This window comes from Pseudophryne corroboree, chromosome 3, assembly GCF_028390025.1.
Source record: "Pseudophryne corroboree isolate aPseCor3 chromosome 3, aPseCor3.hap2, whole genome shotgun sequence".
In the NCBI taxonomy this organism is placed as follows: Eukaryota; Metazoa; Chordata; class Amphibia; order Anura; family Myobatrachidae; genus Pseudophryne; species Pseudophryne corroboree.
In genome coordinates, this window is record NC_086446.1 from 769,358,175 (window position 1) to 769,385,437 (window position 27,263).

Sequence of the window (27,263 nt, forward strand, 5' to 3'; positions counted from 1 at the left end):
GGTAATAGTGTTATCACTGCTGGTCTCCTGTTACATTAGTGCAGTGTCTCTGGTGTATATAATGTATGAGGACTGGTAATAGTGTGGTCACTGCTGGTCTCCTGTTACAGTAGTGCGGTGTCTCTGGTGTATATAATGTATGTGGACTGGTAATAGTGTTATCACTGCTGGTCTCCTGTTACATTAGTGCAGTGTCTCTGGTATATATAATGTATGAGGACTGGTAATAGTGTGGTCACTGCTGGTCTCCTTTTACATTAGTGCGGTGTCTCTGGTGTATATAATGTATGAGGACTGGTAATAGTGCGGTCACTGCTGGTCTCCTGTTATATTAGTGCGGTGTCTCTGGTGTATATAATGTATGGGGACTGGTATTGGTGTATATAATGTATGAGGACTGGTAATAGTGTTATCACTGCTGGTCTCCTGTTACATTAGTGCGGTGTCTCTGGTGTATATAATGTATGAGGACTGGTAATAGTGTTATCACTGCTGGTCTCCTGTTACAGTAGTGCGGTGTCTCTGGTGTATATAATGTATGAGGACTGGTAATAGTGTGGTCACTGCTGGTCTCCTGTTACATTAGTGCAGTGTCTCTGGTATATATAATGTATGAGGACTGGTAATAGTGTTATCACTGCTGGTCTCCTGTTACATTAGTGCGGTGTCTCTGGTGTATATAATGTATGAGGACTGGTAATAGTGTTATCACTGCTGGTCTCCTGTTACATTAGTGCGGTGTCTCTGGTGTATATAATGTATGAGGACGGGTAATAGTGTTTATACTGCTGGTCTCCTGTTACAGTAGTGCAGTGTCTCTGGTGTATATAATGTATGAGGACTGGTAATAGTGCGGTCACTGCTGGTCTCCTGTTACATTAGTGCAGTGTCTCTGGTATATATAATGTTTGAGGACTGGTAATAGTGTTATCACTGCTGGTCTCCTGTTACATTAGTGCGGTGTCTCTGGTGTATATAATGTATGAGGACTGGTAATAGTGTTATCACTGCTGGTCTCCTGTTACATTAGTGCGGTGTCTCTGGTGTATATAATGTATGAGGACTGGTAATAGTGTTATCACTGCTGGTCTCCTGTTACATTAGTGCGGTGTCTCTGGTGTATATAATGTATGAGGACTGGTAATAGTGCGGTCACTGCTGGTCTCCTGTTACATTAGTGCGGTGTCTCTGGTGTATATAATGTATGAGGACTGGTAATAGTGTTATCACTGCTGGTCTACTGTTACATTAGTGCGGTGTCTCTGGTGTATATAATGTATGAGGACTGGTAATAGTGTGGTCACTGCTGGTCTCCTGTTACATTAGTGCGGTGTCTCTGGTGTATATAATATATGAGGACTGGTAATAGTGTTATCACTGCTTGTCTCCTGTTACATTAGTGCAGTGTCTCTGGTGTATATAATGTATGAGGACTGGTAATAGTGCGGTCACTGCTGGTCTCCTGTTACATTAGTGCGGTGTCTCGTATATATAATGTATGAGGACTGGTAATAGTGTGGTCACTGCTGGTCTCCTGTTACATTAGTGCGGTGTCTCTGGTGTATATAATGTATGAGGACTGGTAATAGTGTTATCACTGCTGGTCTCCTGTTACAGTAGTGCGGTGTCTCTGGTGTATATAATGTATGAGGACTGGTAATAGTGCGGTCACTGCTGGTCTCCTGTTACATTAGTGCGGTGTCTCTGGTGTATATAATGTATGAGGACTGGTAATAGTGTGGTCACTGCTGGTCTCCTGTTACATTAGTGCGGTGTCTCTGGTATATATAATGTATGAGGACTGGTAATAGTGTGGTCACTGCTGGTCTCCTGTTACATTAGTGCGGTGTCTCTGGTATATATAATGTATGAGGACTGGTAATAGTGTTATCACTGCTGGTCTCCTGTTACATTAGTGCGGTGTCTCTGGTGTATATAATGTATGAGGACTGGTAATAGTGTTATCACTGCTGGTCTCCTGTTACATTAGTGCGGTGTATCTGGTGTATATAATGTATGAGGACTGGTAATAGTGTTATCACTGCTGGTCTCCTGTTACATTAGTGCAGTGTCTCTGGTGTATATAATGTATGAGGACTGGTAATAGTGTGGTCACTGCTGGTCTCCTGTTACAGTAGTGCGGTGTCTCTGGTGTATATAATGTATGTGGACTGGTAATAGTGTTATCACTGCTGGTCTCCTGTTACATTAGTGCAGTGTCTCTGGTATATATAATGTATGAGGACTGGTAATAGTGTGGTCACTGCTGGTCTCCTGTTACATTAGTGCGGTGTCTCTGGTGTATATAATGTATGAGGACTGGTAATAGTGTTATCACTGCTGGTCTACTGTTACATTAGTGCGGTGTCTCTGGTGTATATAATGTATGAGGACTGGTAATAGTGTGGTCACTGCTGGTCTCCTGTTACATTAGTGCGGTGTCTCGTATATATAATGTATGAGGACTGGTAATAGTGTGGTCACTGCTGGTCTCCTGTTACATTAGTGCGGTGTCTCTGGTGTATATAATGTATGAGGACTGGTAATAGTGTTATCACTGCTGGTCTCCTGTTACAGTAGTGCGGTGTCTCTGGTGTATATAATGTATGAGGACTGGTAATAGTGCGGTCACTGCTGGTCTCCTGTTACATTAGTGCGGTGTCTCTGGTGTATATAATGTATGAGGACTGGTAATAGTGTGGTCACTGCTGGTCTCCTGTTACATTAGTGCGGTGTCTCTGGTGTATATAATGTATGAGGACGGGTAATAGTGTTTATACTGCTGGTCTCCTGTTACAGTAGTGCAGTGTCTCTGGTGTATATAATGTATGAGGACTGGTAATAGTGCGGTCACTGCTGGTCTCCTGTTACATTAGTGCAGTGTCTCTGGTATATATAATGTTTGAGGACTGGTAATAGTGTTATCACTGCTGGTCTCCTGTTACATTAGTGCGGTGTCTCTGGTGTATATAATGTATGAGGACTGGTAATAGTGTTATCACTGCTGGTCTCCTGTTACATTAGTGCGGTGTCTCTGGTATATATAATGTATGAGGACTGGTAATAGTGTTATCACTGCTGGTCTCCTGTTACATTAGTGCGGTGTCTCTGGTGTATATAATGTATGAGGACTGGTAATAGTGCGGTCACTGCTGGTCTCCTGTTACATTAGTGCGGTGTCTCTGGTGTATATAATGTATGAGGACTGGTAATAGTGTTATCACTGCTGGTCTACTGTTACATTAGTGCGGTGTCTCTGGTGTATATAATGTATGAGGACTGGTAATAGTGTGGTCACTGCTGGTCTCCTGTTACATTAGTGCGGTGTCTCTGGTGTATATAATATATTAGGACTGGTAATAGTGTTATCACTGCTTGTCTCCTGTTACATTAGTGCAGTGTCTCTGGTGTATATAATGTATGAGGACTGGTAATAGTGCGGTCACTGCTGGTCTCCTGTTACATTAGTGCGGTGTCTCGTATATATAATGTATGAGGACTGGTAATAGTGTGGTCACTGCTGGTCTCCTGTTACATTAGTGCGGTGTCTCTGGTGTATATAATGTATGAGGACTGGTAATAGTGTTATCACTGCTGGTCTCCTGTTACAGTAGTGCGGTGTCTCTGGTGTATATAATGTATGAGGACTGGTAATAGTGCGGTCACTGCTGGTCTCCTGTTACATTAGTGCGGTGTCTCTGGTGTATATAATGTATGAGGACTGGTAATAGTGTGGTCACTGCTGGTCTCCTGTTACATTAGTGCGGTGTCTCTGGTATATATAATGTATGAGGACTGGTAATAGTGTGGTCACTGCTGGTCTCCTGTTACATTAGTGCGGTGTCTCTGGTATATATAATGTATGAGGACTGGTAATAGTGTTATCACTGCTGGTCTCCTGTTACATTAGTGCGGTGTCTCTGGTGTATATAATGTATGAGGACTGGTAATAGTGTTATCACTGCTGGTCTCCTGTTACATTAGTGCGGTGTATCTGGTGTATATAATGTATGAGGACTGGTAATAGTGTTATCACTGCTGGTCTCCTGTTACATTAGTGCAGTGTCTCTGGTGTATATAATGTATGAGGACTGGTAATAGTGTGGTCACTGCTGGTCTCCTGTTACAGTAGTGCGGTGTCTCTGGTGTATATAATGTATGAGGACTGGTAATAGTGTTATCACTGCTGGTCTCCTGTTACAGTAGTGCGGTGTCTCTGGTGTATATAATGTATGAGGACTGGTAATAGTGCGGTCACTGCTGGTCTCCTGTTACATTAGTGCGGTGTCTCTGGTGTATATAATGTATGAGGACTGGTAATAGTGTGGTCACTGCTGGTCTCCTGTTACATTAGTGCGGTGTCTCTGGTATATATAATGTATGAGGACTGGTAATAGTGTGGTCACTGCTGGTCTCCTGTTACATTAGTGCGGTGTCTCTGGTATATATAATGTATGAGGACTGGTAATAGTGCGGTCACTGCTGGTCTCCTGTTACATTAGTGCGGTGTCTCTGGTGTATATAATGTATGGGGACTGGTAATAGTGTGGTCACTGCTGGTCTCCTGTTACATTAGTGCGGTGTCTCTGGTGTATATAATGTATGGGGACTGGTAATAGTGTGGTCACTGCTGGTCTCCTGTTACATTAGTGCGGTGTCTCTGGTGTATATAATGTATGAGGACTGGTAATAGTGCGGTCACTGCTGGTCTCCTGTTACATTAGTGCGGTGTCTCTGGTGTATATAATGTATGAGGACTGGTAATAGTGCGGTCACTGCTGGTCTCCTGTTACATTAGTGCGGTGTCTCTGGTGTATATAATGTATGAGGACTGGTAATAGTGCGGTCACTGCTGGTCTCCTGTTACATTAGTGCGGTGTCTCTGGTGTATATAATGTATGAGGACTGGTAATAGTGCGGTCACTGCTGGTCTCCTGTTACATTAGTGCGGTGTCTCTGGTGTATATAATGTATGAGGACTGGTAATAGTGCGGTCACTGCTGGTCTCCTGTTACATTAGTGCGGTGTCTCTGGTGTATATAATGTATGAGGACTGGTAATAGTGCGGTCACGGCTGGTCTCCTGTTACATTAGTGCGGTGTCTCTGGTATATATAATGTATGAGGACTGGTAATAGTGCGGTCACTGCTGGTCTCCTGTTACATTAGTGCGGTGTCTCTGGTGTATATAATGTATGAGGACTGGTAATAGTGTTATCACTGCTGGTCTCCTGTTACAGTAGTGCGGTGTCTCTGGTGTATATAATGTATGAGGACTGGTAATAGTGCGGTCACTGCTGGTCTCCTGTTACATTAGTGCGGTGTCTCTGGTATATATAATGTATGAGGACTGGTAATAGTGTGGTCACTGCTGGTCTCCTGTTACATTAGTGCAGTGTCTCTGGTGTATATAATGTATGAGGACTGGTAATAGTGCGGTCACTGCTGGTCTCCTGTTACATTAGTGCGGTGTCTCTGGTGTATATAATGTATGAGGACTGGTAATAGTGCGGTCACTGCTGGTCTCCTGTTACATTAGTGCGGTGTCTCTGGTATATATAATGTATGAGGACTGGTAATAGTGTGGTCACTGCTGGTCTCCTGTTACATTAGTGCGGTGTCTCTGGTATATATAATGTATGAGGACTGGTAATAGTGTTATCACTGCTGGTCTCCTGTTACATTAGTGCGGTGTCTCTGGTGTATATAATGTATGAGGACTGGTAATAGTGTTATCACTGCTGGTCTCCTGTTACATTAGTGCGGTGTCTCTGGTGTATATAATGTATGAGGACTGGTAATAGTGTTATCACTGCTGGTCTCCTGTTACATTAGTGTAGTGTCTCTGGTGTATATAATGTATGAGGACTGGTAATAGTGTGGTCACTGCTGGTCTCCTGTTACAGTAGTGCGGTGTCTCTGGTGTATATAATGTATGAGGACTGGTAATAGTGTTATCACTGCTGGTCTCCTGTTACATTAGTGCAGTGTCTCTGGTATATATAATGTATGAGGACTGGTAATAGTGTGGTCACTGCTGGTCTCCTTTTACATTAGTGCGGTGTCTCTGGTGTATATAATGTATGGGGACTGGTAATAGTGCGGTCACTGCTGGTCTCCTGTTACATTAGTGCAGTGTCTCTGGTATATATAATGTATGAGGACTGGTAATAGTGTGGTCACTGCTGGTCTCCTGTTACATTAGTGCGGTGTCTCTGGTGTATATAATGTATGGGGACTGGTAATAGTGCGTTCACTGCTGGTCTCCTGTTACATTAGTGCGGTGTCTCTGGTGTATATAATGTATGGGGACTGGTAATAGTGCGGTCACTGCTGGTCTCCTGTTACAGTAGTGCGGTGTCTCTGGTGTATATAATGTATGAGGACTGGTAATAGTGCGGTCACTGCTGGTCTCCTGTTACATTAGTGCGGTGTCTCTGGTATATATAATGTATGAGGACTGGTAATAGTGTGGTCACTGCTGGTCTCCTGTTACATTAGTGCGGTGTCTCTGGTGTATGTAATGTATGGGGACTGGTAATAGTGTTATCACTGCTGGTCTCCTGTTACATTAGTGCGGTGTCTCTGGTGTATATAATGTATGGGGACTGGTAATAGTGTGGTCACTGCTGGTCTCCTGTTACATTAGTGCGGTGTCTCTGGTGTATATAATGTATGGGGACTGGTAATAGTGTGGTCACTGCTGGTCTCCTGTTACATTAGTGCGGTGTCTCTGGTGTATATAATGTATGAGGACTGGTAATAGTGCGGTCACTGCTGGTCTCCTGTTACATTAGTGCGGTGTCTCTGGTGTATATAATGTATGAGGACTGGTAATAGTGCGGTCACTGCTGGTGTCCTGTTACATTAGTGCGGTGTCTCTGGTGTATATAATGTATGGGGACTGGTAATAGTGTGGTCACTGCTGGTCTCCTGTTACATTAGTGCGGTGTCTCTGGTGTATATAATGTATGAGGACTGGTAATAGTGCGGTCACTGCTGGTCTCCTGTTACATTAGTGCGGTGTCTCTGGTGTATATAATGTATGAGGACTGGTAATAGTGCGGTCACTGCTGGTCTCCTGTTACATTAGTGCGGTGTCTCTGGTATATATAATGTATGAGGACTGGTAATAGTGCTGTCACTGCTGGTCTCCTGTTACATTAGTGCGGTGTCTCTGGTATATATAATGTATGAGGACTGGTAATAGTGCGGTCACTGCTGGTCTCCTGTTACATTAGTGCGGTGTCTCTGGTGTATATAATGTATGGGGACTGGTAATAGTGCGGTCACTGCTGGTCTCCTGTTACAGTAGTGCGGTGTCTCTGGTATATATAATGTATGAGGACTGGTAATAGTGCGGTCACTGCTGGTCTCCTGTTACATTAGTGCGGTGTCTCTGGTGTATATAATGTATGGGGACTGGTAATAGTGCGGTCACTGCTGGTCTCCTGTTACATTAGTGCGGTGTCTCTGGTGTATATAATGTATGGGGACTGGTAATAGTGCGGTCACTGCTGGTCTCCTGTTACATTAGTGCGGTGTCTCTGGTGTATATAATGTATGAGGACTGGTAATAGTGTGGTCACTGCTGGTCTCCTGTTACATTAGTGCGGTGTCTCTGGTATATATAATGTATGAGGACTGGTAATAGTGCGGTCACTGCTGGTCTCCTGTTACATTAGTGCGGTGTCTCTGGTATATATAATGTATGAGGACTGGTATTAGTGCGGTCACTGCTGGTCTCCTGGTACATTAGTGCAGTGTCTCTGGTGTATATAATGTATGAGGACTGGTAATAGTGTGGTCACTGCTGGTCTCCTGTTACATTAGTGCAGTGTCTCTGGTGTATATAATGTATGGGGACTGGTAATAGTGTGGTCACTGCTGGTCTCCTGTTACATTAGTGCAGTGTCTCTGGTGTATATAATGTATGAGGACTGGTAAGAGTGCGGTTATTGCTGGTCTCCTGTTACATTAGTGCGGTGTCTCTGGTATATATAATGTATGAGGACTGGCAATAGTGCGGTCACTGCTGGTCTCCTGTTACATTAGTGCGGTGTCTCTGGTGTATATAATGTATGGGGACTGGTAATAGTGAGGTCACTGCTGGTCTCCTGTTACATTAGTGCGGTGTCTCTGGTATATATAATGTATGAGGACTGGTAATAGTGTGGTCACTGCTGGTCTCCTGTTACATTAGTGCGGTGTCTCTGGTGTATATAATGTATGGGGACTGGTAATAGTGTGGTCACTGCTGGTCTCCTGTTACATTAGTGCAGTGTCTCTGGCGTATATAATGTATGAGGACTGGTAATAGTGCGGTCATTGCTGGTCTCCTGTTACATTAGTGCGGTGTCTCTGGTATATATAATGTATGAGGACTGGTAATAGTGCGGTCACTGCTGGTCTCCTGTTACATTAGTGCGGTGTCTCTGGTATATATAATGTATGAGGACTGGTAATAGTGCGGTCACTGCTGGTCTCCTGTTACATTAGTGCGGTGTCTCTGGTGTATATAATGTATGGGGACTGGTAATAGTGAGGTCACTGCTGGTCTCCTGTTACATTAGTGCAGTGTCTCTGGTGTATATAATGTATGAGGACTGGTAATAGTGTTATCACTGCTTGTCTCCTGTTACATTAGTGCAGTGTCTCTGGTATATATAATGTATGAGGACTGGTAATAGTGTGGTCACTGCTGGTCTCCTGTTACATTAGTGCGGTGTCTCTGGTGTATATAATGTATGAGGACTGGTAATAGTGTGGTCACTGCTGGTCTCCTGTTACAGTAGTGCGGTGTCTCTGGTGTATATAATGTATGAGGACTGGTAATAGTGTGGTCACTGCTGGTCTCCTGTTACATTAGTGCGGTGTCTCTGGTGTATATAATGTATGAGGACTGGTAATAGTGTGGTCACTGCTGGTCTCCTGTTACATTAGTGCAGTGTCTCTGGTTTAAGTAGATGGCACAGGCTGCTGATATTAGTGTGCAGCCTCAGTCAGTGGTGTTGAGAGAGGGGGGGAGAGGGTACAAATTACCTGGGCCTAGGTCCACGCCTCCTTTGATTGGTCCATGCCCCCTGAAAAGTAATTGGGCCCAGCCAGGCTCTCTACTACCCTGGCTGGGAGGCGTGTCATGCTCCGGTGAGTGGGTGCTTCTCATGTGCTAGACACGCCCCCAAAGAGGAGTAGCCAGCTGTGGTCACACCTCCTCCATTGGGGGCAGGGGGGTTTAGGAAGTTGTTGTACCGGGGCCCAGAATTTCTCTTGGCAACCCTGGCCTCAGTGCATTGGTGCATTCGCAGCATCCAGTCACATGTGATCAGGTGATCAATGTACATCTTCAGGATAGATATTTAGGTGACTGACACTTGTGAATAATGAAATGAATCTCCTCGCTCCTTCTCAGTGCAAAGCTGAGGTAAAACCTCAGATGTTTACAGTCATTGCTACTAACCGCTTTGTACATAGGGGGTAATTCCAAGTTGATCGCAGCAGGAATTCTGTTAGCAACTGGGCAAAACCATGGCCCTCATTCCGAGTTGTTCGCTCAGTAATTTCCTTCGCATCGCAGCGATTTTCCGCTAATTGCGCATGCGCAATGTTCGCACTGCAGCTGCGCCAAGTAAATTTGCTAAGAAGTTTGGTATTTTACTCACTGCATTACAAGGTTTTTTCTTCGTTCTGGTGATCGTTGTGTGATTGACAGGAAGTGGGTGTTTCTGGGCGGAAACTGGCCGTTTTATGGGTGTGTGTGAAAAAACGCTGCCGTTTCTGGGAAAAACGCGGGAGTGGCTGGAGAAACGGGGGAGTGTCTGGGCGAACGCTGGGTGTGTTTGTGACGTCAAACCAGGAACGAAACCGCTGAACTGATCGCAGTGGCAGAGTAAGTCTCGAGCTACTCAGAAACTGCTAAGAAATTTCTAATCGCAATTTTGAGAATCTTTCGTTCGCAATTCTGCTAAGCTAAGATTCACTCCCAGTAGGCGGCGGCTTAGCGTGTGCAATGCTGCTAAAAGCAGCTTGCGATCGAACATCTCGGAATGAGGGCCCATGGCCCTCATTCCGAGTCGTGCGCCAAGTAATTTTGCTATGAAGATAGTTTTTTTACTCACGGCTTTTTCTTCGCTCCGGCGATCGTAGTGTGATTGACAGGAAATGGGTGTTACTGGGTGGAAACACGGCGTTTTATGGGCGTGTGGATAAAAACGCTACCGTTTCCGGAAAAAACGCGGGAGTGGCTGGAGAAACGGAGGAGTGTCTGGGCGAACGCTGGGTGTGTTTATGACGTCAAACCAGTAACGACAAGCAGTGAACTGATCGCAGATGCCGAGTAAGTCAGAAGCTACTCTGAAACTGCTAAGTAGTTTGTAATCGCAATATTGCGAATACATCGTTCGCAATTTTAAGAAGCTAAGATTCACTCCCAGTAGGCGGCGGCTTAGCGTGTGTAACTCTGCTAAAATCGCCTTGCGAGCGATCAACTCGGAATGAGGGCCCATGTGCACTGCAGGGGAGGCAGATATAACATGTGCAGAGAGAGTTAGATTTAGGTGTGGTGTGTTCAATATGCAATCTAATTTGCAGTGTAAAAATAAAGCAGCCAGTATTTACCCTGCACAGAAATAAAATAACCCACCCAAATCTAACTCTCTCTGCACATGTTATATCTGCCTCCCCTGCAGGGCACATGGTTTTGACCAACTGCAAAAAAAATTCCTGCTGCGATCAACTTGGAATTACCCCCATAGTCCGTGACATAGTCCTTTATGTGTTCTCTTCCCCACAGCCTCCCCTTACAGAGACCTACCTTCTTCCCTCTCTGCTCCTCTCTCCGCCGCTCACCAGCTACAGGCCATGCATGCGCAGTCTGCCGAGTTACAGCGCCTAGCTCTGGAGCAGCAGCACTGGCTGCAGACGCATCATTCTCTGCAGGGCGTTCCCCTCCCCGGACAGGAAGACTACTACAGGTGAGAGACCACAGGACCGCCTGCCGTGTTGTCCTGCTTTAAGTAATGCCTGTCACCTATTTGTATGCAGCACAGGGGGATGCACGTACCAGACAGTATTTTATCAATCTCTTCAGACCTGATTCAGAGATATATGCTAATGTCGGCACATATGCGAATGTGTACGCAGCGACTGTGTAAATATGCAATTACCTGTACATTGCATATAAACAGGAGTGACGGGAGGGATTTAGTGCTAGACCATGGACTAATTAATAAATTAACTAGTTAATGGTAAGCCTGTAAGCAAAGTTGGTAAAATAGAAAATGCAGATGCACACTCTATAATACTAAGCACCGCTAATCAGAATCATTATAATAAAGTTTGCAGTTTGCAGAGGTGCTTAGCATTATTTTTGGCCAATAATATGGTCCCATCATTGTGACCAGGTGACCTCATCTGGTGGGTCCCTAACACTAAGGATCAAGTCCAGTGCATGGGACCCCCCATGTTAGCACAGGCCAACCAGCCCAGGGCGTTACACTAGTGAGAAGTTAGTGTTAGTATTACATAATAAGAAGCAGAAGCTATGTGTTAGGAGTGTTACAATGGTGAAAAGCTCTTGTGTCACTTGTTACCCTATTTGTTCTATTGTTTTACAGTCATTTGAAGAAAGAAACTGATAAAACCCTGTAATAAAGTCACGGAGAGAGAGGTCATCTCAAGGCTTGCAGCCATCTGATTGGACAAGATGACTTCTCTGTTTCAGAGCAGCGGCTCCGGTACCCGAAGAGCCAGAACTATATCATGTGACCAAAAGAGACACCCAAGCGACTAAAGAGAGACATGCTGTGACAGAGCATGGAAAACTGTATGAGAGAGACACCTGGACACGCAGCGTGACACACTTTGCGCCAAAGAGACATGCTGTGACTGCGACTCAGATACACCTTCTTACGTGCGAGACAGATCGCCATGCCCGTAAGACGGCGATGCTCCGTGATTTATAGACACCCTTCTACAGCGAGACAGCCCTTAACTGACATACTGCACCTTGAGACCTAGAGTGAACCTGAACTCGAGATCCATTTCCAGAATAAGGCACCCTGTGACACTGAGAGACACCCTTGACAGTCCGAAACACTCACACGGGAAAGTGCACTGTGAGAAGTTATATGGAATAAAAGTGACTGCCCAAATGACCGACAGCAGCACTTGTGACAGACGGAAGCACCTTCTATATCAGAGACCCTTCCTAGGGCAGAGAGACATCAGTAGAGCATCAGTGACACATGTAGAGATTTCCTCTGGCAGAGAGACATCCTGCAAATAGAGAGGCATGCAAGGTGTAGAAAGTGACAGCTTGCTCTCAGTCACCTGACATCTCATGGACATTTTCTATGTATGTTTCGTGTCACTAATAGTTTGCTCTGCGCTCTCCCCCTGTATGTGTGTGTCTGGGTGTAATTGTGCGTTCGTATCGTGACACGTCTGCAAGGGTGGTGGCTTAACTCATCTGAGACTGATCGTATGCTGAGACATTTAGAAGGGAGATCTATCAATGGAGGCAGTGTAGGGGACACCAGTATAGTTATATAGACTCCATATTAACGTGGTCCGTGTTGTGTGTGCACTTCCTAGCTTGGTAGCATTATGCATGCCGATCTGAGGTAATGTACCTCTGTCACTTCCACATAACAGAGGCGGCCATTTTATGACAGAGCCAATATTCATGGAAGTTTAGCCTTTCAACTCAGAAGCAAATAGTTGTCGAGGCAAGAGGCACAAAGTGCCTCATGCCTGGGTGATGTCACCAGTTTAGGGTCGATCTTCCCAGCAATGTCCCTAATATCCTCTAGACCAGGCATGTCCAAACTGCGGCCCTCCAGCTGTTAAGAAACTACATATCCCAGCATGCCCTGACACAGTTTTTTTGTCAGAGAATGCTAAAGCTGTGTCAGGGCATGCTGGGATGTGTAGTTTCTCAACAGCTGGAGGGCCGCAGTTTGGACATGCCTGCTCTAGACTCTGAATGTGAGTATTGAGGTGGGTGATTGGTTCAGTCTGCAAAATGGCTGCCCTGACTGTGTCAGGTGGAAGGGTACGTTGTAATCTGAGAATAGACAACAGCTGGTACCTCATGCCTCCTCGATATCACGCGTCGTGATTTGTGCGCCTCCCCTGTGATACCATGTTTTGCCCCTCACACAAGCACGTTCTTATCACCCCGAATGATACATCAGGTTCCAGATGAGTTGTAAGCCCTTCTCTGTTCCCGTGTGACAAAGCCGCGTGAGCTTGTGTGTGCCTGAGTGTGTAATTATACACAGAGATATATGTATGTGTGGCCGCTACCTTCCTGTGTGTGTGTGGACGCATGCTCCAGTCACTCTGTATATATCTGTGTGAGTGTATATACAAGCGAATGTTGTAGACTTGTACATAATGGCGTGCGTAATCCGTGGCTAAGAGTACATATGTGTCAGCATGTATGTATATCTTTATGTATATACCAGGGAACTTTCAGTTTGCTAGAAGGTCTGTGTGTGCCTGTACATTACTTCCACAGTGTACGTATATCTGAGCGGCGAGTATATATTTGTATATTCATTCCACATACAGTATAGCGGAAGCGGTGTGTGTACATACTACATACATGGTGCATACCTAATTCCTCCACACGCTTCACCTACAGGGCGGCTGCGGTTTTAGAGCTTATAATGAAAGAAAACGCTGGAGAATAAGCCCCTCCCCATCCCCCACTAGCATTACCCATGATGCTCTAGGACAGTCCCATCTGAAGGTTTAGGGGTATATTTACTAAGGTGTGAGTTTTTTTTAGAACTGGTGATGTTGCCCATGGCAACCAATCATATTCTAGCTATTATCTTCTAGAAGCAGCTAGATAAATGTTAAGTGGAATATGATTGGTTGCTATGGGCAAGAAGAACCATTGATGGTATGCAACCATGCAATCTTATACCATCAATGGTTTCTGCCATTGGTGTAGGGATGGCCATCGATGGTGCCATAGGCGATAATCATCAATGACACATAAACCATCTATGGTGAACCATCAATGTTTGGCACCACTCTAAGCCACCGCTGGTAGGTGCTGGCTGGGCCACAGGCCAATAAAAAAATGGGGACTGGGCTTAACTCCGTGCCCAAGCAAAAAAACAAAACTATTTGGTTCCACTCAGTCATTGATTGCAGAGAACCATTGTCTCTCTGCCATCGATGGCAAAACCAACTACCATGGTTAGTTAGCTATAGATGTTTGCCAACTATTGATGGTTGATGGCCATCCCTATATTGGTGCACTGCAGGTCCATTAATCCCATGCATTTCTCTGCTGGGAGATGGAGACCACGTCCACGGAGGCGGGGCAAGATGTGAGTAGCTGTCTTGCCCACCTATGAATTAGAGTGAGCGGGGCTGCAGTGCTGACTGACAGCTATGGCTGTCAAGCCAGCACACACATCACGAAGAGGGACGCGTTGGACTCGGAACCTGCGCCATAGCGCAGGGCTACTACTGGCTGACAGCCTAGCCTAGTAGCTTTACACTGCAGTGCCAGAGGAAAATGAATACCATTGGCAGATGGGACGATGGCTACCATCGATGGTGTGAAGCTAGTTGGTTCACTACCATCAATGGTAAAACCATCTTACATCAAGTGATGGCCATCAATGATTTCTAATCATCGATGGTCTCTGGCCATCCTTAGTGTTGTTGGAATGTTGCAAGAGTTACATATGTTGTGTGTATACTGCATGGACCTATTTCAGTCGTATCTCTTGCACCTAGCGTGGGGTAGGTGAGAGTGCCAGTAATAGTGATAGCAGCTACTCTAGCGGACGGAGGGCTGGGGTTGGTTCCATTTATGGCTGACGTACGGAATTTTGTGCATCTCGGAATCTGCTTCAGACATAGATGAAAGTAACGGTTGGACCAAGCATAAGGCCAGCCTCCACAGGGGGCTGTGTAGTGGGAGGAGCAGGAAGTGGCGGTTCATGGTGTTAAATGAACTCCACATTTTAAGAAAAGAAAGCCAACCTCTCATTGGTTACTGGGGGTTACAGTACATTCTAATGTGCACCAGTTTCCATAAATACCCACTACAGCTGCAGGATACAAGAGGGTTCCCCCAGCTATATATATATATATGTGGCGGGATCCCCTGTAGATAATGAGGAAATAATTTTCTAAAAAGTGGACTTTAACGTCTCTGCTATATGGATCTAAGGGGCAGATGTATTAACCTGGAGAAGGCATGAGGAAGTGATAAACCAGTGATATGTGCAAGGTGATAAACGCACCAGCCAATCAGCTCCTAACTGTTAATTTACATATTGGAGCTGATTGGCTGGTGCCTTTATCACCTTGCACATATCACTGGTTTATCACTTCCTTATGCCTTCTCCAGGTTAATACATCTGCCCCAATATTTCCTGCTAGTGCATGGAATCCCCTCCATGGTCTAGGTTAGGCCCTGACAACTTAATTCCTGTTCTATTGGTTCCGTTTCCAATTCAGATTAATTAGGCCGCACCAGTATACAATATCACAGCGGAAACACTGTTGGATAATCCAGTTCGGAGTAAGGGTGGTGTAGACATCCAACCAGTGTACTGTGGTGGGCAGTAAGTAACATCCACACGTGGCACGGGCACAGTCGACCCTTCGTCCAGCCTGGGGTCACGCAGTTGTTCAATTTAACCACCAGTGGCCATATTGGCTAATGTAATCTACACGTATGTGCCTGATTAGAACTCTGGGGGAGATGTCTCAAACCTTGGAGAGAGATAAATTACCGACCAATCAGCTCCTGACATTTTTCCAACACAGACTGTAAAATAACAGAAGCTGATTGGTTGGGAATTTATCTCTCACAACTTTCTCTCTCTCCAAGGTTCCATCTTCCACTTTATTACAACCACCATCCACTACAGTTAGGTAGCCTATGTCTTTCCAGGTCCTGCAGTGGACTCAGTTGCCTGGATGGTAATTAGGGGTGTTCTTTAGACGTGTCCCTTCCGCCAGGATATACATGTATGTATGAGCGAAAGTAGCTTGAGAACACGGAGTTATATACATGTATGACTGAGTGCAGACATATAAGTACTGCCATATGTGTTATATATCACATTTGCTAAGTAGTGAAAGAAATGGACTTGGTGGACTCACCGCGTTATAAGTCACGTATGTCAGACCAGAGTATGCCTGCTACACCTGTATGTATATATGAGATATACACAGCGAAGTGTGTGTATTTGTACATATATGTGTAAACCTATACGTGTACATACATGTGTGCGCTGGAGGGGGAGAGTGAGAGCCTATGAAGATATAACTGTATGAATATATATGGATATTACACTTCTTCATCACCCAAGCCCCGCCCCTTTTGTACTGTCCCCTCCTCTTGCGCCTATGCACGATGACTCAGCACGGCCACCTGTGTAACACGCCGAGGGGGGGTTGGAATAAAGTGAAAAGGCACTTACAGATAACGTGTGGCTGATAATTTGTCAGATCGGTACAGTGATTGGCCTCTGTGCTAATGTGGTGTAACCGGACACGGATATGGTTCACGGTGCAGAAATCTCATGTGACCTGGTTGCCCAAGGCTTCCACACGTGTCATGTGTTCAGCCTCACAGGCGAGTGGATTGTGTCATGTGTTCAGCCTCACAGGCGAGTGGAGTGTGTCATGTGTTCAGCCTCACAGGCGAGTGGATTGTGTCATGTGTTCAGCCTCACAGGTGAGTGGAGTGTGTCATGTGTTCAGCCTCACAGGCGAGTGGATTGTGTCATGTGTTCAGCCTCACAGGCGAGTGGATTGTGTCATGTGTTCAGCCTCACAGGCGAGTGGATTGTGTCATGTGTTCAGCCTCACAGGCGAGTGGAGTGTGTCATGTGTTCAGCCTCACAGGCGAGTGGAGTGTGTCATTCAGCCTCACAGGCGAGTGGATTGTGTCACGTGTTCAGCCTCACAGGCGAGTGGATTGTGTCATTCAGCCTCACAGGCGAGTGGATTGTGTCATGTGTTCAGCCTCACAGGCGAGTGGAGTGTGTCATTCAGCCTCACAGGCGAGTGGATTGTGTCACGTGTTCAGCCTCACAGGCGAGTGGAGTGTGTCATTCAGCCTCACAGGCGAGTGGATTGTGTCACGTGTTCAGCCTCACAGGCGAGTGGATTGTGTCATTCAGCCTCACAGGCGAGTGGATTGTGTCATGTGTTCAGCCTCACAGGCGAGTGGAGTGTGTCATGTGTTCAGCCTCACAGGCGAGTGGATTGTGTCATGTGTTCAGCCTCACAGGCGAGTGGATTGTGTCATGTGTTCAGCCTCACAGGCGAGTGGATTGTGTCATGTGTTCAGCCTCACAGGCGAGTGGATTGTGTCATGTGTTCAGCCTCACAGGCGAGTGGATTGTGTCATGTGTTCAGCCTCACAGGCGAGTGGATTGTGTCATGTGTTCAGCCTCACAGGCGAGTGGAGTGTGTCATGTGTTCAGCCTCACAGGCGAGTGGAGTGTGTCATGTGTTCAGCCTCACAGGCGAGTGGAGTGTGTCATTCAGCCTCACAGGCGAGTAGATTGTGTCACGTGTTCAGCCTCACAGGCGAGTGGAGTGTGTCATTCAGCCTCACAGGCGAGTGGATTGTGTCACGTGTTCAGCCTCACAGGCGAGTGGAGTGTGTCATTCAGCCTCACAGGCGAGTGGATTGTGTCACGTGTTCAGCCTCACAGGCGAGTGGATTGTGTCATTCAGCCTCACAGGCGAGTGGATTGTGTCATGTGTTCAGCCTCACAGGCGAGTGGAGTGTGTCATGTGTTCAGCCTCACAGGCGAGTGGAGTGTGTCATGTGTTCAGCCTCACAGGCGAGTGGATTGTGTCATTCAGCCTCACAGGCGAGTGGATTGTGTCATGTGTTCAGCCTCACAGGCGAGTGGATTGTGTCATGTGTTCAGCCTCACAGGCGAGTGGATTGTGTCATATGTTCAGCCTCACAGGCGAGTGGAGTGTGTCATGTTTTCCGCCTCACAGGCGAGTGGAGTGTGTCATGTGTTCAGCCTCACAGGCGAGTGGAGTGTGTCATGTGTTCAGCCTCACAGGCGAGTGGAGTGTGTCATGTGTTCAGCCTCACAGGCGAGTGGATTGTGTCATGTGTTCAGCCTCACAGGCGAGTGGAGTGTGTCATTCAGCCTCACAGGCGAGTGGATTGTGTCACGTGTTCAGCCTCACAGGCGAGTGGAGTGTGTCATTCAGCCTCACAGGCGAGTGGATTGTGTCACGTGTTCAGCCTCACAGGCGAGTGGATTGTGTCATTCAGCCTCACAGGCGAGTGGATTGTGTCATGTGTTCAGCCTCACAGGCGAGTGGATTGTGTCATGTGTTCAGCCTCACAGGCGAGTGGATTGTGTCATGTGTTCAGCCTCACAGGCGAGTGGAGTGTGTCATGTGTTCAGCCTCACAGGCGAGTGGAGTGTGTCATGTGTTCAGCCTCACAGGCGAGTGGAGTGTGTCATTCAGCCTCACAGGCGAGTAGATTGTGTCACGTGTTCAGCCTCACAGGCGAGTGGATTGTGTCATTCAGCCTCACAGGCGAGTGGATTGTGTCATGTGTTCAGCCTCACAGGCGAGTGGAGTGTGTCATGTGTTCAGCCTCACAGGCGAGTGGAGTGTGTCATGTGTTCAGCCTCACAGGCGAGTGGAGTGTGTTATGTGTTCAGCCTCACAGGCGAGTGGATTGTGTCATGTGTTCAGCCTCACAGGCGAGTGGATTGTGTCATGTGTTCAGCCTCACAGGCGAGTGGATTGTGTCATGTGTTCAGCCTCACAGGCGAGTGGATTGTGTCATGTGTTCAGCCTCACAGGCGAGTGGATTGTGTCATGTGTTCAGCCTCACAGGCGAGTGGAGTGTGTCATGTGTTCAGCCTCACAGGCGAGTGGAGTGTGTCATGTGTTCAGCCTCACAGGCGAGTGGAGTGTGTCATTCAGCCTCACAGGCGAGTGGATTGTGTCACGTGTTCAGCCTCACAGGCGAGTGGATTGTGTCATTCAGCCTCACAGGCGAGTGGATTGTGTCATGTGTTCAGCCTCACAGGCGAGTGGAGTGTGTCATGTGTTCAGCCTCACAGGCGAGTGGAGTGTGTCATTCAGCCTCACAGGCGAGTAGAGTGTGTCATGTGTTCAGCCTCACAGGCGAGTGGATTGTGTCATGTGTTCAGCCTCACAGGCGAGTGGAGTGTGTCATTCAGCCTCACAGGCGAGTGGATTGTGTCACGTGTTCAGCCTCACAGGCGAGTGGAGTGTGTCATTCAGCCTCACAGGCGAGTGGATTGTGTCACGTTTTCAGCCTCACAGGCGAGTGGATTGTGTCACGTGTTCAGCCTCACAGGCGAGTGGATTGTGTCATTCAGCCTCACAGGCGAGTGGATTGTGTCATGTGTTCAGCCTCACAGGCGAGTGGAGTGTGTCATGTGTTCAGCCTCACAGGCGAGTGGATTGTGTCATTCAGCCTCACAGGCGAGTGGATTGTGTCATGTGTTCAGCCTCACAGGTGAGTGGATTGTGTCATGTGTTCAGCCTCACAGGTGAGTGGAGTGTGTCATGTGTTCAGCCTCACAGGCGAGTGGATTGTGTCATGTGTTCAGCCTCACAGGCGAGTGGATTGTGTCATGTGTTCAGCCTCACAGGCGAGTGGAGTGTGTCATGTGTTCAGCCTCACAGGCGAGTGGAGTGTGTCATGTGTTCAGCCTTACAGGCGAGTGGAGTGTGTCATTCAGCCTCACAGGCGAGTGGATTGTGTCACGTGTTCAGCCTCACAGGCGAGTGGATTGTGTCATGTGTTCAGCCTCACAGGTGAGTGGATTGTGTCATGTGTTCAGCCTCACAGGTGAGTGGAGTGTGTCATGTGTTCAGCCTCACAGGCGAGTGGATTGTGTCATGTGTTCAGCCTCACAGGCGAGTGGATTGTGTCATGTGTTCAGCCTCACAGGCGAGTGGAGTGTGTCATGTGTTCAGCCTCACAGGCGAGTGGAGTGTGTCATGTGTTCAGCCTTACAGGCGAGTGGAGTGTGTCATTCAGCCTCACAGGCGAGTGGATTGTGTCACGTGTTCAGCCTCACAGGCGAGTGGATTGTGTCATTCAGCCTCACAGGCGAGTTGATTGTGTCATGTGTTCAGCCTCACAGGCGAGTGGAGTGTGTCATGTGTTCAGCCTCACAGGCGAGTGGAGTGTGTCATGTGTTCAGCCTCACAGGCGAGTGGATTGTGTCATGTGTTCAGCCTCACAGGCGAGTGGATTGTGTCATGTGTTCAGCCTCACAGGCGAGTGGATTTGTCATGTGTTCAGCCTCACAGGCGAGTTGATTGTGTCATGTGTTCAGCCTCACAGGCGAGTGGATTGTGTCATGTGTTCAGCCTCACAGGCGAGTGGAGTGTGTCATGTGTTCAGCCTCACAGGCGAGTGGAGTGTGTCATGTGTTCAGCCTCACAGGCGAGTGGAGTGTGTCATTCAGCCTCACAGGCGAGTGGATTGTGTCACGTGTTCAGCCTCACAGGCGAGTGGATTGTGTCATTCAGCCTCACAGGCGAGTGGATTGTGTCATGTGTTCAGCCTCACAGGCGAGTGGAGTGTGTCATGTGTTCAGCCTCACAGGCGAGTGGAGTGTGTCATGTGTTCAGCCTCACAGGCGAGTGGATTGTGTCATGTGTTCAGCCTCACAGGCGAGTGGATTGTGTCATGTGTTCAGCCTCACAGGCGAGTGGATTGTGTCATGTGTTCAGCCTCACAGGCGAGTGGATTGTGTCATGTGTTCAGCCTCACAGGCGAGTGGATTGTGTCATGTGTTCAGCCTCACAGGCGAGTGGAGTGTGTCATGTGTTCAGCCTCACAGGCGAGTGGAGTGTGTCATGTGTTCAGCCTCACAGGCGAGTGGAGTGTGTCATTCAGCCTCACAGGCGAGTGGATTGTGTCACGTGTTCAGCCTCACAGGCGAGTGGATTGTGTCATTCAGCCTCACAGGCGAGTGGATTGTGTCATGTGTTCAGCCTCACAGGCGAGTGGAGTGTGTCATGTGTTCAGCCTCACAGGCGAGTGGAGTGTGTCATGTGTTCAGCCTCACAGGCGAGTGGATTGTGTCATGTGTTCAGCCTCACAGGCGAGTGGATTGTGTCATGTGTTCAGCCTCACAGGCGAGTGGATTGTGTCATGTGTTCAGCCTCACAGGCGAGTGGAGTGTGTCATGTGTTCAGCCTCACAGGCGAGTGGAGTGTGTCATGTGTTCAGCCTCACAGGCGAGTGGAGTGTGTCATTCAGCCTCACAGGCGAGTGGATTGTGTCATGTGTTCAGCCTCACAGGCGAGTGGAGTGTGTCATGTGTTCAGCCTCACAGGCGAGTGGATTGTGTCATGTGTTCAGCCTCACAGGCGAGTGGATTGTGTCATGTGTTCAGCCTCACAGGCGAGTGGAGTGTGTCATGTGTTCAGCCTCACAGGCGAGTGGAGTGTGTCATGTGTTCAGCCTCACAGGCGAGTGGATTGTGTCATGTGTTCAGCCTCACAGGTGAGTGGATTGTGTCATGTGTTCAGCCTCACAGGTGAGTGGAGTGTGTCATGTGTTCAGCCTCACAGGCGAGTGGATTGTGTCATGTGTTCAGCCTCACAGGCGAGTGGATTGTGTCATGTGTTCAGCCTCACAGGCGAGTGGATTGTGTCATGTGTTCAGCCTCACAGGCGAGTGGAGTGTGTCATGTGTTCAGCCTCACAGGCGAGTGGAGTGTGTCATTCAGCCTCACAGGCGAGTGGATTGTGTCACGTGTTCAGCCTCACAGGCGAGTGGATTGTGTCATTCAGCCTCACAGGCGAGTGGATTGTGTCATGTGTTCAGCCTCACAGGCGAGTGGAGTGTGTCATTCAGCCTCACAGGCGAGTGGATTGTGTCACGTGTTCAGCCTCACAGGCGAGTGGAGTGTGTCATTCAGCCTCACAGGCGAGTGGATTGTGTCACGTGTTCAGCCTCACAGGCGAGTGGATTGTGTCATTCAGCCTCACAGGCGAGTGGATTGTGTCATGTGTTCAGCCTCACAGGCGAGTGGAGTGTGTCATGTGTTCAGCCTCACAGGCGAGTGGATTGTGTCATGTGTTCAGCCTCACAGGCGAGTGGATTGTGTCATGTGTTCAGCCTCACAGGCGAGTGGATTGTGTCATGTGTTCAGCCTCACAGGCGAGTGGATTGTGTCATGTGTTCAGCCTCACAGGCGAGTGGATTGTGTCATGTGTTCAGCCTCACAGGCGAGTGGATTGTGTCATGTGTTCAGCCTCACAGGCGAGTGGAGTGTGTCATGTGTTCAGCCTCACAGGCGAGTGGAGTGTGTCATGTGTTCAGCCTCACAGGCGAGTGGAGTGTGTCATTCAGCCTCACAGGCGAGTAGATTGTGTCACGTGTTCAGCCTCACAGGCGAGTGGAGTGTGTCATTCAGCCTCACAGGCGAGTGGATTGTGTCACGTGTTCAGCCTCACAGGCGAGTGGAGTGTGTCATTCAGCCTCACAGGCGAGTGGATTGTGTCACGTGTTCAGCCTCACAGGCGAGTGGATTGTGTCATTCAGCCTCACAGGCGAGTGGATTGTGTCATGTGTTCAGCCTCACAGGCGAGTGGAGTGTGTCATGTGTTCAGCCTCACAGGCGAGTGGAGTGTGTCATGTGTTCAGCCTCACAGGCGAGTGGATTGTGTCATTCAGCCTCACAGGCGAGTGGATTGTGTCATGTGTTCAGCCTCACAGGCGAGTGGATTGTGTCATGTGTTCAGCCTCACAGGCGAGTGGATTGTGTCATATGTTCAGCCTCACAGGCGAGTGGAGTGTGTCATGTTTTCCGCCTCACAGGCGAGTGGAGTGTGTCATGTGTTCAGCCTCACAGGCGAGTGGAGTGTGTCATGTGTTCAGCCTCACAGGCGAGTGGAGTGTGTCATGTGTTCAGCCTCACAGGCGAGTGGATTGTGTCATGTGTTCAGCCTCACAGGCGAGTGGAGTGTGTCATTCAGCCTCACAGGCGAGTGGATTGTGTCACGTGTTCAGCCTCACAGGCGAGTGGAGTGTGTCATTCAGCCTCACAGGCGAGTGGATTGTGTCACGTGTTCAGCCTCACAGGCGAGTGGATTGTGTCATTCAGCCTCACAGGCGAGTGGATTGTGTCATGTGTTCAGCCTCACAGGCGAGTGGATTGTGTCATGTGTTCAGCCTCACAGGCGAGTGGATTGTGTCATGTGTTCAGCCTCACAGGCGAGTGGAGTGTGTCATGTGTTCAGCCTCACAGGCGAGTGGAGTGTGTCATGTGTTCAGCCTCACAGGCGAGTGGAGTGTGTCATTCAGCCTCACAGGCGAGTAGATTGTGTCACGTGTTCAGCCTCACAGGCGAGTGGATTGTGTCATTCAGCCTCACAGGCGAGTGGATTGTGTCATGTGTTCAGCCTCACAGGCGAGTGGAGTGTGTCATGTGTTCAGCCTCACAGGCGAGTGGAGTGTGTCATGTGTTCAGCCTCACAGGCGAGTGGAGTGTGTTATGTGTTCAGCCTCACAGGCGAGTGGATTGTGTCATGTGTTCAGCCTCACAGGCGAGTGGATTGTGTCATGTGTTCAGCCTCACAGGCGAGTGGATTGTGTCATGTGTTCAGCCTCACAGGCGAGTGGATTGTGTCATGTGTTCAGCCTCACAGGCGAGTGGATTGTGTCATGTGTTCAGCCTCACAGGCGAGTGGAGTGTGTCATGTGTTCAGCCTCACAGGCGAGTGGAGTGTGTCATGTGTTCAGCCTCACAGGCGAGTGGAGTGTGTCATTCAGCCTCACAGGCGAGTGGATTGTGTCACGTGTTCAGCCTCACAGGCGAGTGGATTGTGTCATTCAGCCTCACAGGCGAGTGGATTGTGTCATGTGTTCAGCCTCACAGGCGAGTGGAGTGTGTCATGTGTTCAGCCTCACAGGCGAGTGGAGTGTGTCATTCAGCCTCACAGGCGAGTAGAGTGTGTCATGTGTTCAGCCTCACAGGCGAGTGGATTGTGTCATGTGTTCAGCCTCACAGGCGAGTGGAGTGTGTCATTCAGCCTCACAGGCGAGTGGATTGTGTCACGTGTTCAGCCTCACAGGCGAGTGGAGTGTGTCATTCAGCCTCACAGGCGAGTGGATTGTGTCACGTTTTCAGCCTCACAGGCGAGTGGATTGTGTCACGTGTTCAGCCTCACAGGCGAGTGGATTGTGTCATTCAGCCTCACAGGCGAGTGGATTGTGTCATGTGTTCAGCCTCACAGGCGAGTGGAGTGTGTCATGTGTTCAGCCTCACAGGCGAGTGGATTGTGTCATTCAGCCTCACAGGCGAGTGGATTGTGTCATGTGTTCAGCCTCACAGGTGAGTGGATTGTGTCATGTGTTCAGCCTCACAGGTGAGTGGAGTGTGTCATGTGTTCAGCCTCACAGGCGAGTGGATTGTGTCATGTGTTCAGCCTCACAGGCGAGTGGATTGTGTCATGTGTTCAGCCTCACAGGCGAGTGGAGTGTGTCATGTGTTCAGCCTCACAGGCGAGTGGAGTGTGTCATGTGTTCAGCCTTACAGGCGAGTGGAGTGTGTCATTCAGCCTCACAGGCGAGTGGATTGTGTCACGTGTTCAGCCTCACAGGCGAGTGGATTGTGTCATGTGTTCAGCCTCACAGGTGAGTGGATTGTGTCATGTGTTCAGCCTCACAGGTGAGTGGAGTGTGTCATGTGTTCAGCCTCACAGGCGAGTGGATTGTGTCATGTGTTCAGCCTCACAGGCGAGTGGATTGTGTCATGTGTTCAGCCTCACAGGCGAGTGGAGTGTGTCATGTGTTCAGCCTCACAGGCGAGTGGAGTGTGTCATGTGTTCAGCCTTACAGGCGAGTGGAGTGTGTCATTCAGCCTCACAGGCGAGTGGATTGTGTCACGTGTTCAGCCTCACAGGCGAGTGGATTGTGTCATTCAGCCTCACAGGCGAGTTGATTGTGTCATGTGTTCAGCCTCACAGGCGAGTGGAGTGTGTCATGTGTTCAGCCTCACAGGCGAGTGGAGTGTGTCATGTGTTCAGCCTCACAGGCGAGTGGATTGTGTCATGTGTTCAGCCTCACAGGCGAGTGGATTGTGTCATGTGTTCAGCCTCACAGGCGAGTGGATTTGTCATGTGTTCAGCCTCACAGGCGAGTTGATTGTGTCATGTGTTCAGCCTCACAGGCGAGTGGATTGTGTCATGTGTTCAGCCTCACAGGCGAGTGGAGTGTGTCATGTGTTCAGCCTCACAGGCGAGTGGAGTGTGTCATGTGTTCAGCCTCACAGGCGAGTGGAGTGTGTCATTCAGCCTCACAGGCGAGTGGATTGTGTCACGTGTTCAGCCTCACAGGCGAGTGGATTGTGTCATTCAGCCTCACAGGCGAGTGGATTGTGTCATGTGTTCAGCCTCACAGGCGAGTGGAGTGTGTCATGTGTTCAGCCTCACAGGCGAGTGGAGTGTGTCATGTGTTCAGCCTCACAGGCGAGTGGATTGTGTCATGTGTTCAGCCTCACAGGCGAGTGGATTGTGTCATGTGTTCAGCCTCACAGGCGAGTGGATTGTGTCATGTGTTCAGCCTCACAGGCGAGTGGATTGTGTCATGTGTTCAGCCTCACAGGCGAGTGGATTGTGTCATGTGTTCAGCCTCACAGGCGAGTGGAGTGTGTCATGTGTTCAGCCTCACAGGCGAGTGGAGTGTGTCATGTGTTCAGCCTCACAGGCGAGTGGAGTGTGTCATTCAGCCTCACAGGCGAGTGGATTGTGTCACGTGTTCAGCCTCACAGGCGAGTGGATTGTGTCATTCAGCCTCACAGGCGAGTGGATTGTGTCATGTGTTCAGCCTCACAGGCGAGTGGAGTGTGTCATGTGTTCAGCCTCACAGGCGAGTGGAGTGTGTCATGTGTTCAGCCTCACAGGCGAGTGGATTGTGTCATGTGTTCAGCCTCACAGGCGAGTGGATTGTGTCATGTGTTCAGCCTCACAGGCGAGTGGATTGTGTCATGTGTTCAGCCTCACAGGCGAGTGGAGTGTGTCATGTGTTCAGCCTCACAGGCGAGTGGAGTGTGTCATGTGTTCAGCCTCACAGGCGAGTGGAGTGTGTCATTCAGCCTCACAGGCGAGTGGATTGTGTCATGTGTTCAGCCTCACAGGCGAGTGGATTGTGTCATTCAGCCTCACAGGCGAGTGGATTGTGTAATGTGTTCAGCCTCACAGGCGAGTGGAGTGTGTCATGTGTTCAGCCTCACAGGCGAGTGGAGTGTGTCATGTGTTCAGCCTCACAGGCGAGTGGAGTGTGTCATTCAGCATCACAGGCGAGTGGATTGTGTCACGTGTTCAGCCTCACAGGCGAGTGGATTGTGTCATTCAGCCTCACAGGCGAGTGGATTGTGTCATGTGTTCAGCCTCACAGGCGAGTGGAGTGTGTCATGTGTTCAGCCTCACAGGCGAGTGGAGTGTGTCATTCAGCCTCACAGGCGAGTGGAGTGTGTCATGTGTTCAGCCTCACAGGCGAGTGGAGTGTGTCATGTGTTCAGCCACACAGGCGAGTGGATTGTGTCATGTGTTCAGCCTCACAGGCGAGTGGATTGTGTCATGTGTTCAGCCTCACAGGCGAGTGGATTGTGTCATGTGTTCAGCCTCACAGGCGAGTGGATTGTGTCATGTGTTCAGCCTCACAGGCGAGTGGAGTGTGTCATGTGTTCAGCCTCACAGGCGAGTGGAGTGTGTCATGTGTTCAGCCTCACAGGCGAATGGAGTGTGTCATTCAGCCTCACAGGCGAGTGGATTGTGTCACGTGTTCAGCATCACAGGCGAGTGGATTGTGTCATTCAGCCTCACAGGCGAGTGGATTGTGTCATGTGTTCAGCCTCACAGGCGAGTGGAGTGTGTCATGTGTTCAGCCTCACAGGCGAGTGGAGTGTGTCATGTGTTCAGCCTCACAGGCGAGTGGATTGTGTCATGTGTTCAGCCTCACAGGCGAGTGGATTGTGTCATGTGTTCAGCCTCACAGGCGAGTGGATTGTGTCATGTGTTCAGCCTCACAGGCGAGTGGATTGTGTCATGTGTTCAGCCTCACAGGCGAGTGGATTGTGTCATGTGTTCAGCCTCACAGGCGAGTGGATTGTGTCATGTGTTCAGCCTCACAGGCGAGTGGATTGTGTCATGTGTTCAGCCTCACAGGCGAGTGGAGTGTGTCATGTGTTCAGCCTCACAGGCGAGTGGAGTGTGTCATGTGTTCAGCCTCAC

At 48.8% G+C, this 27,263-nt stretch overlaps 1 protein-coding gene across 3 annotated transcripts in view; it reads left to right on the top strand.

Moving 5' to 3' along the window:
* ATN1 (atrophin 1) overlaps positions 1–12,862 on the top strand; it is a 188,156-nt gene extending 175,294 nt beyond the window's left edge. For 2 of the 3 annotated variants that reach the window (XM_063962483.1, XM_063962484.1), the window contains 2 exons: positions 10,792–10,972; positions 11,615–12,862. In XM_063962483.1, the coding sequence (XP_063818553.1) occupies positions 10,792–10,972; positions 11,615–11,648 (215 nt within the window). In that variant the 3' untranslated portion in view covers positions 11,649–12,862. The remainder of the gene's footprint in view (positions 1–10,791; positions 10,973–11,614) is intronic. The other variant, XM_063962485.1, reaches the window with a different exon arrangement.
* The last annotated feature ends 14,401 nt before the right edge of the window (positions 12,863–27,263 follow it).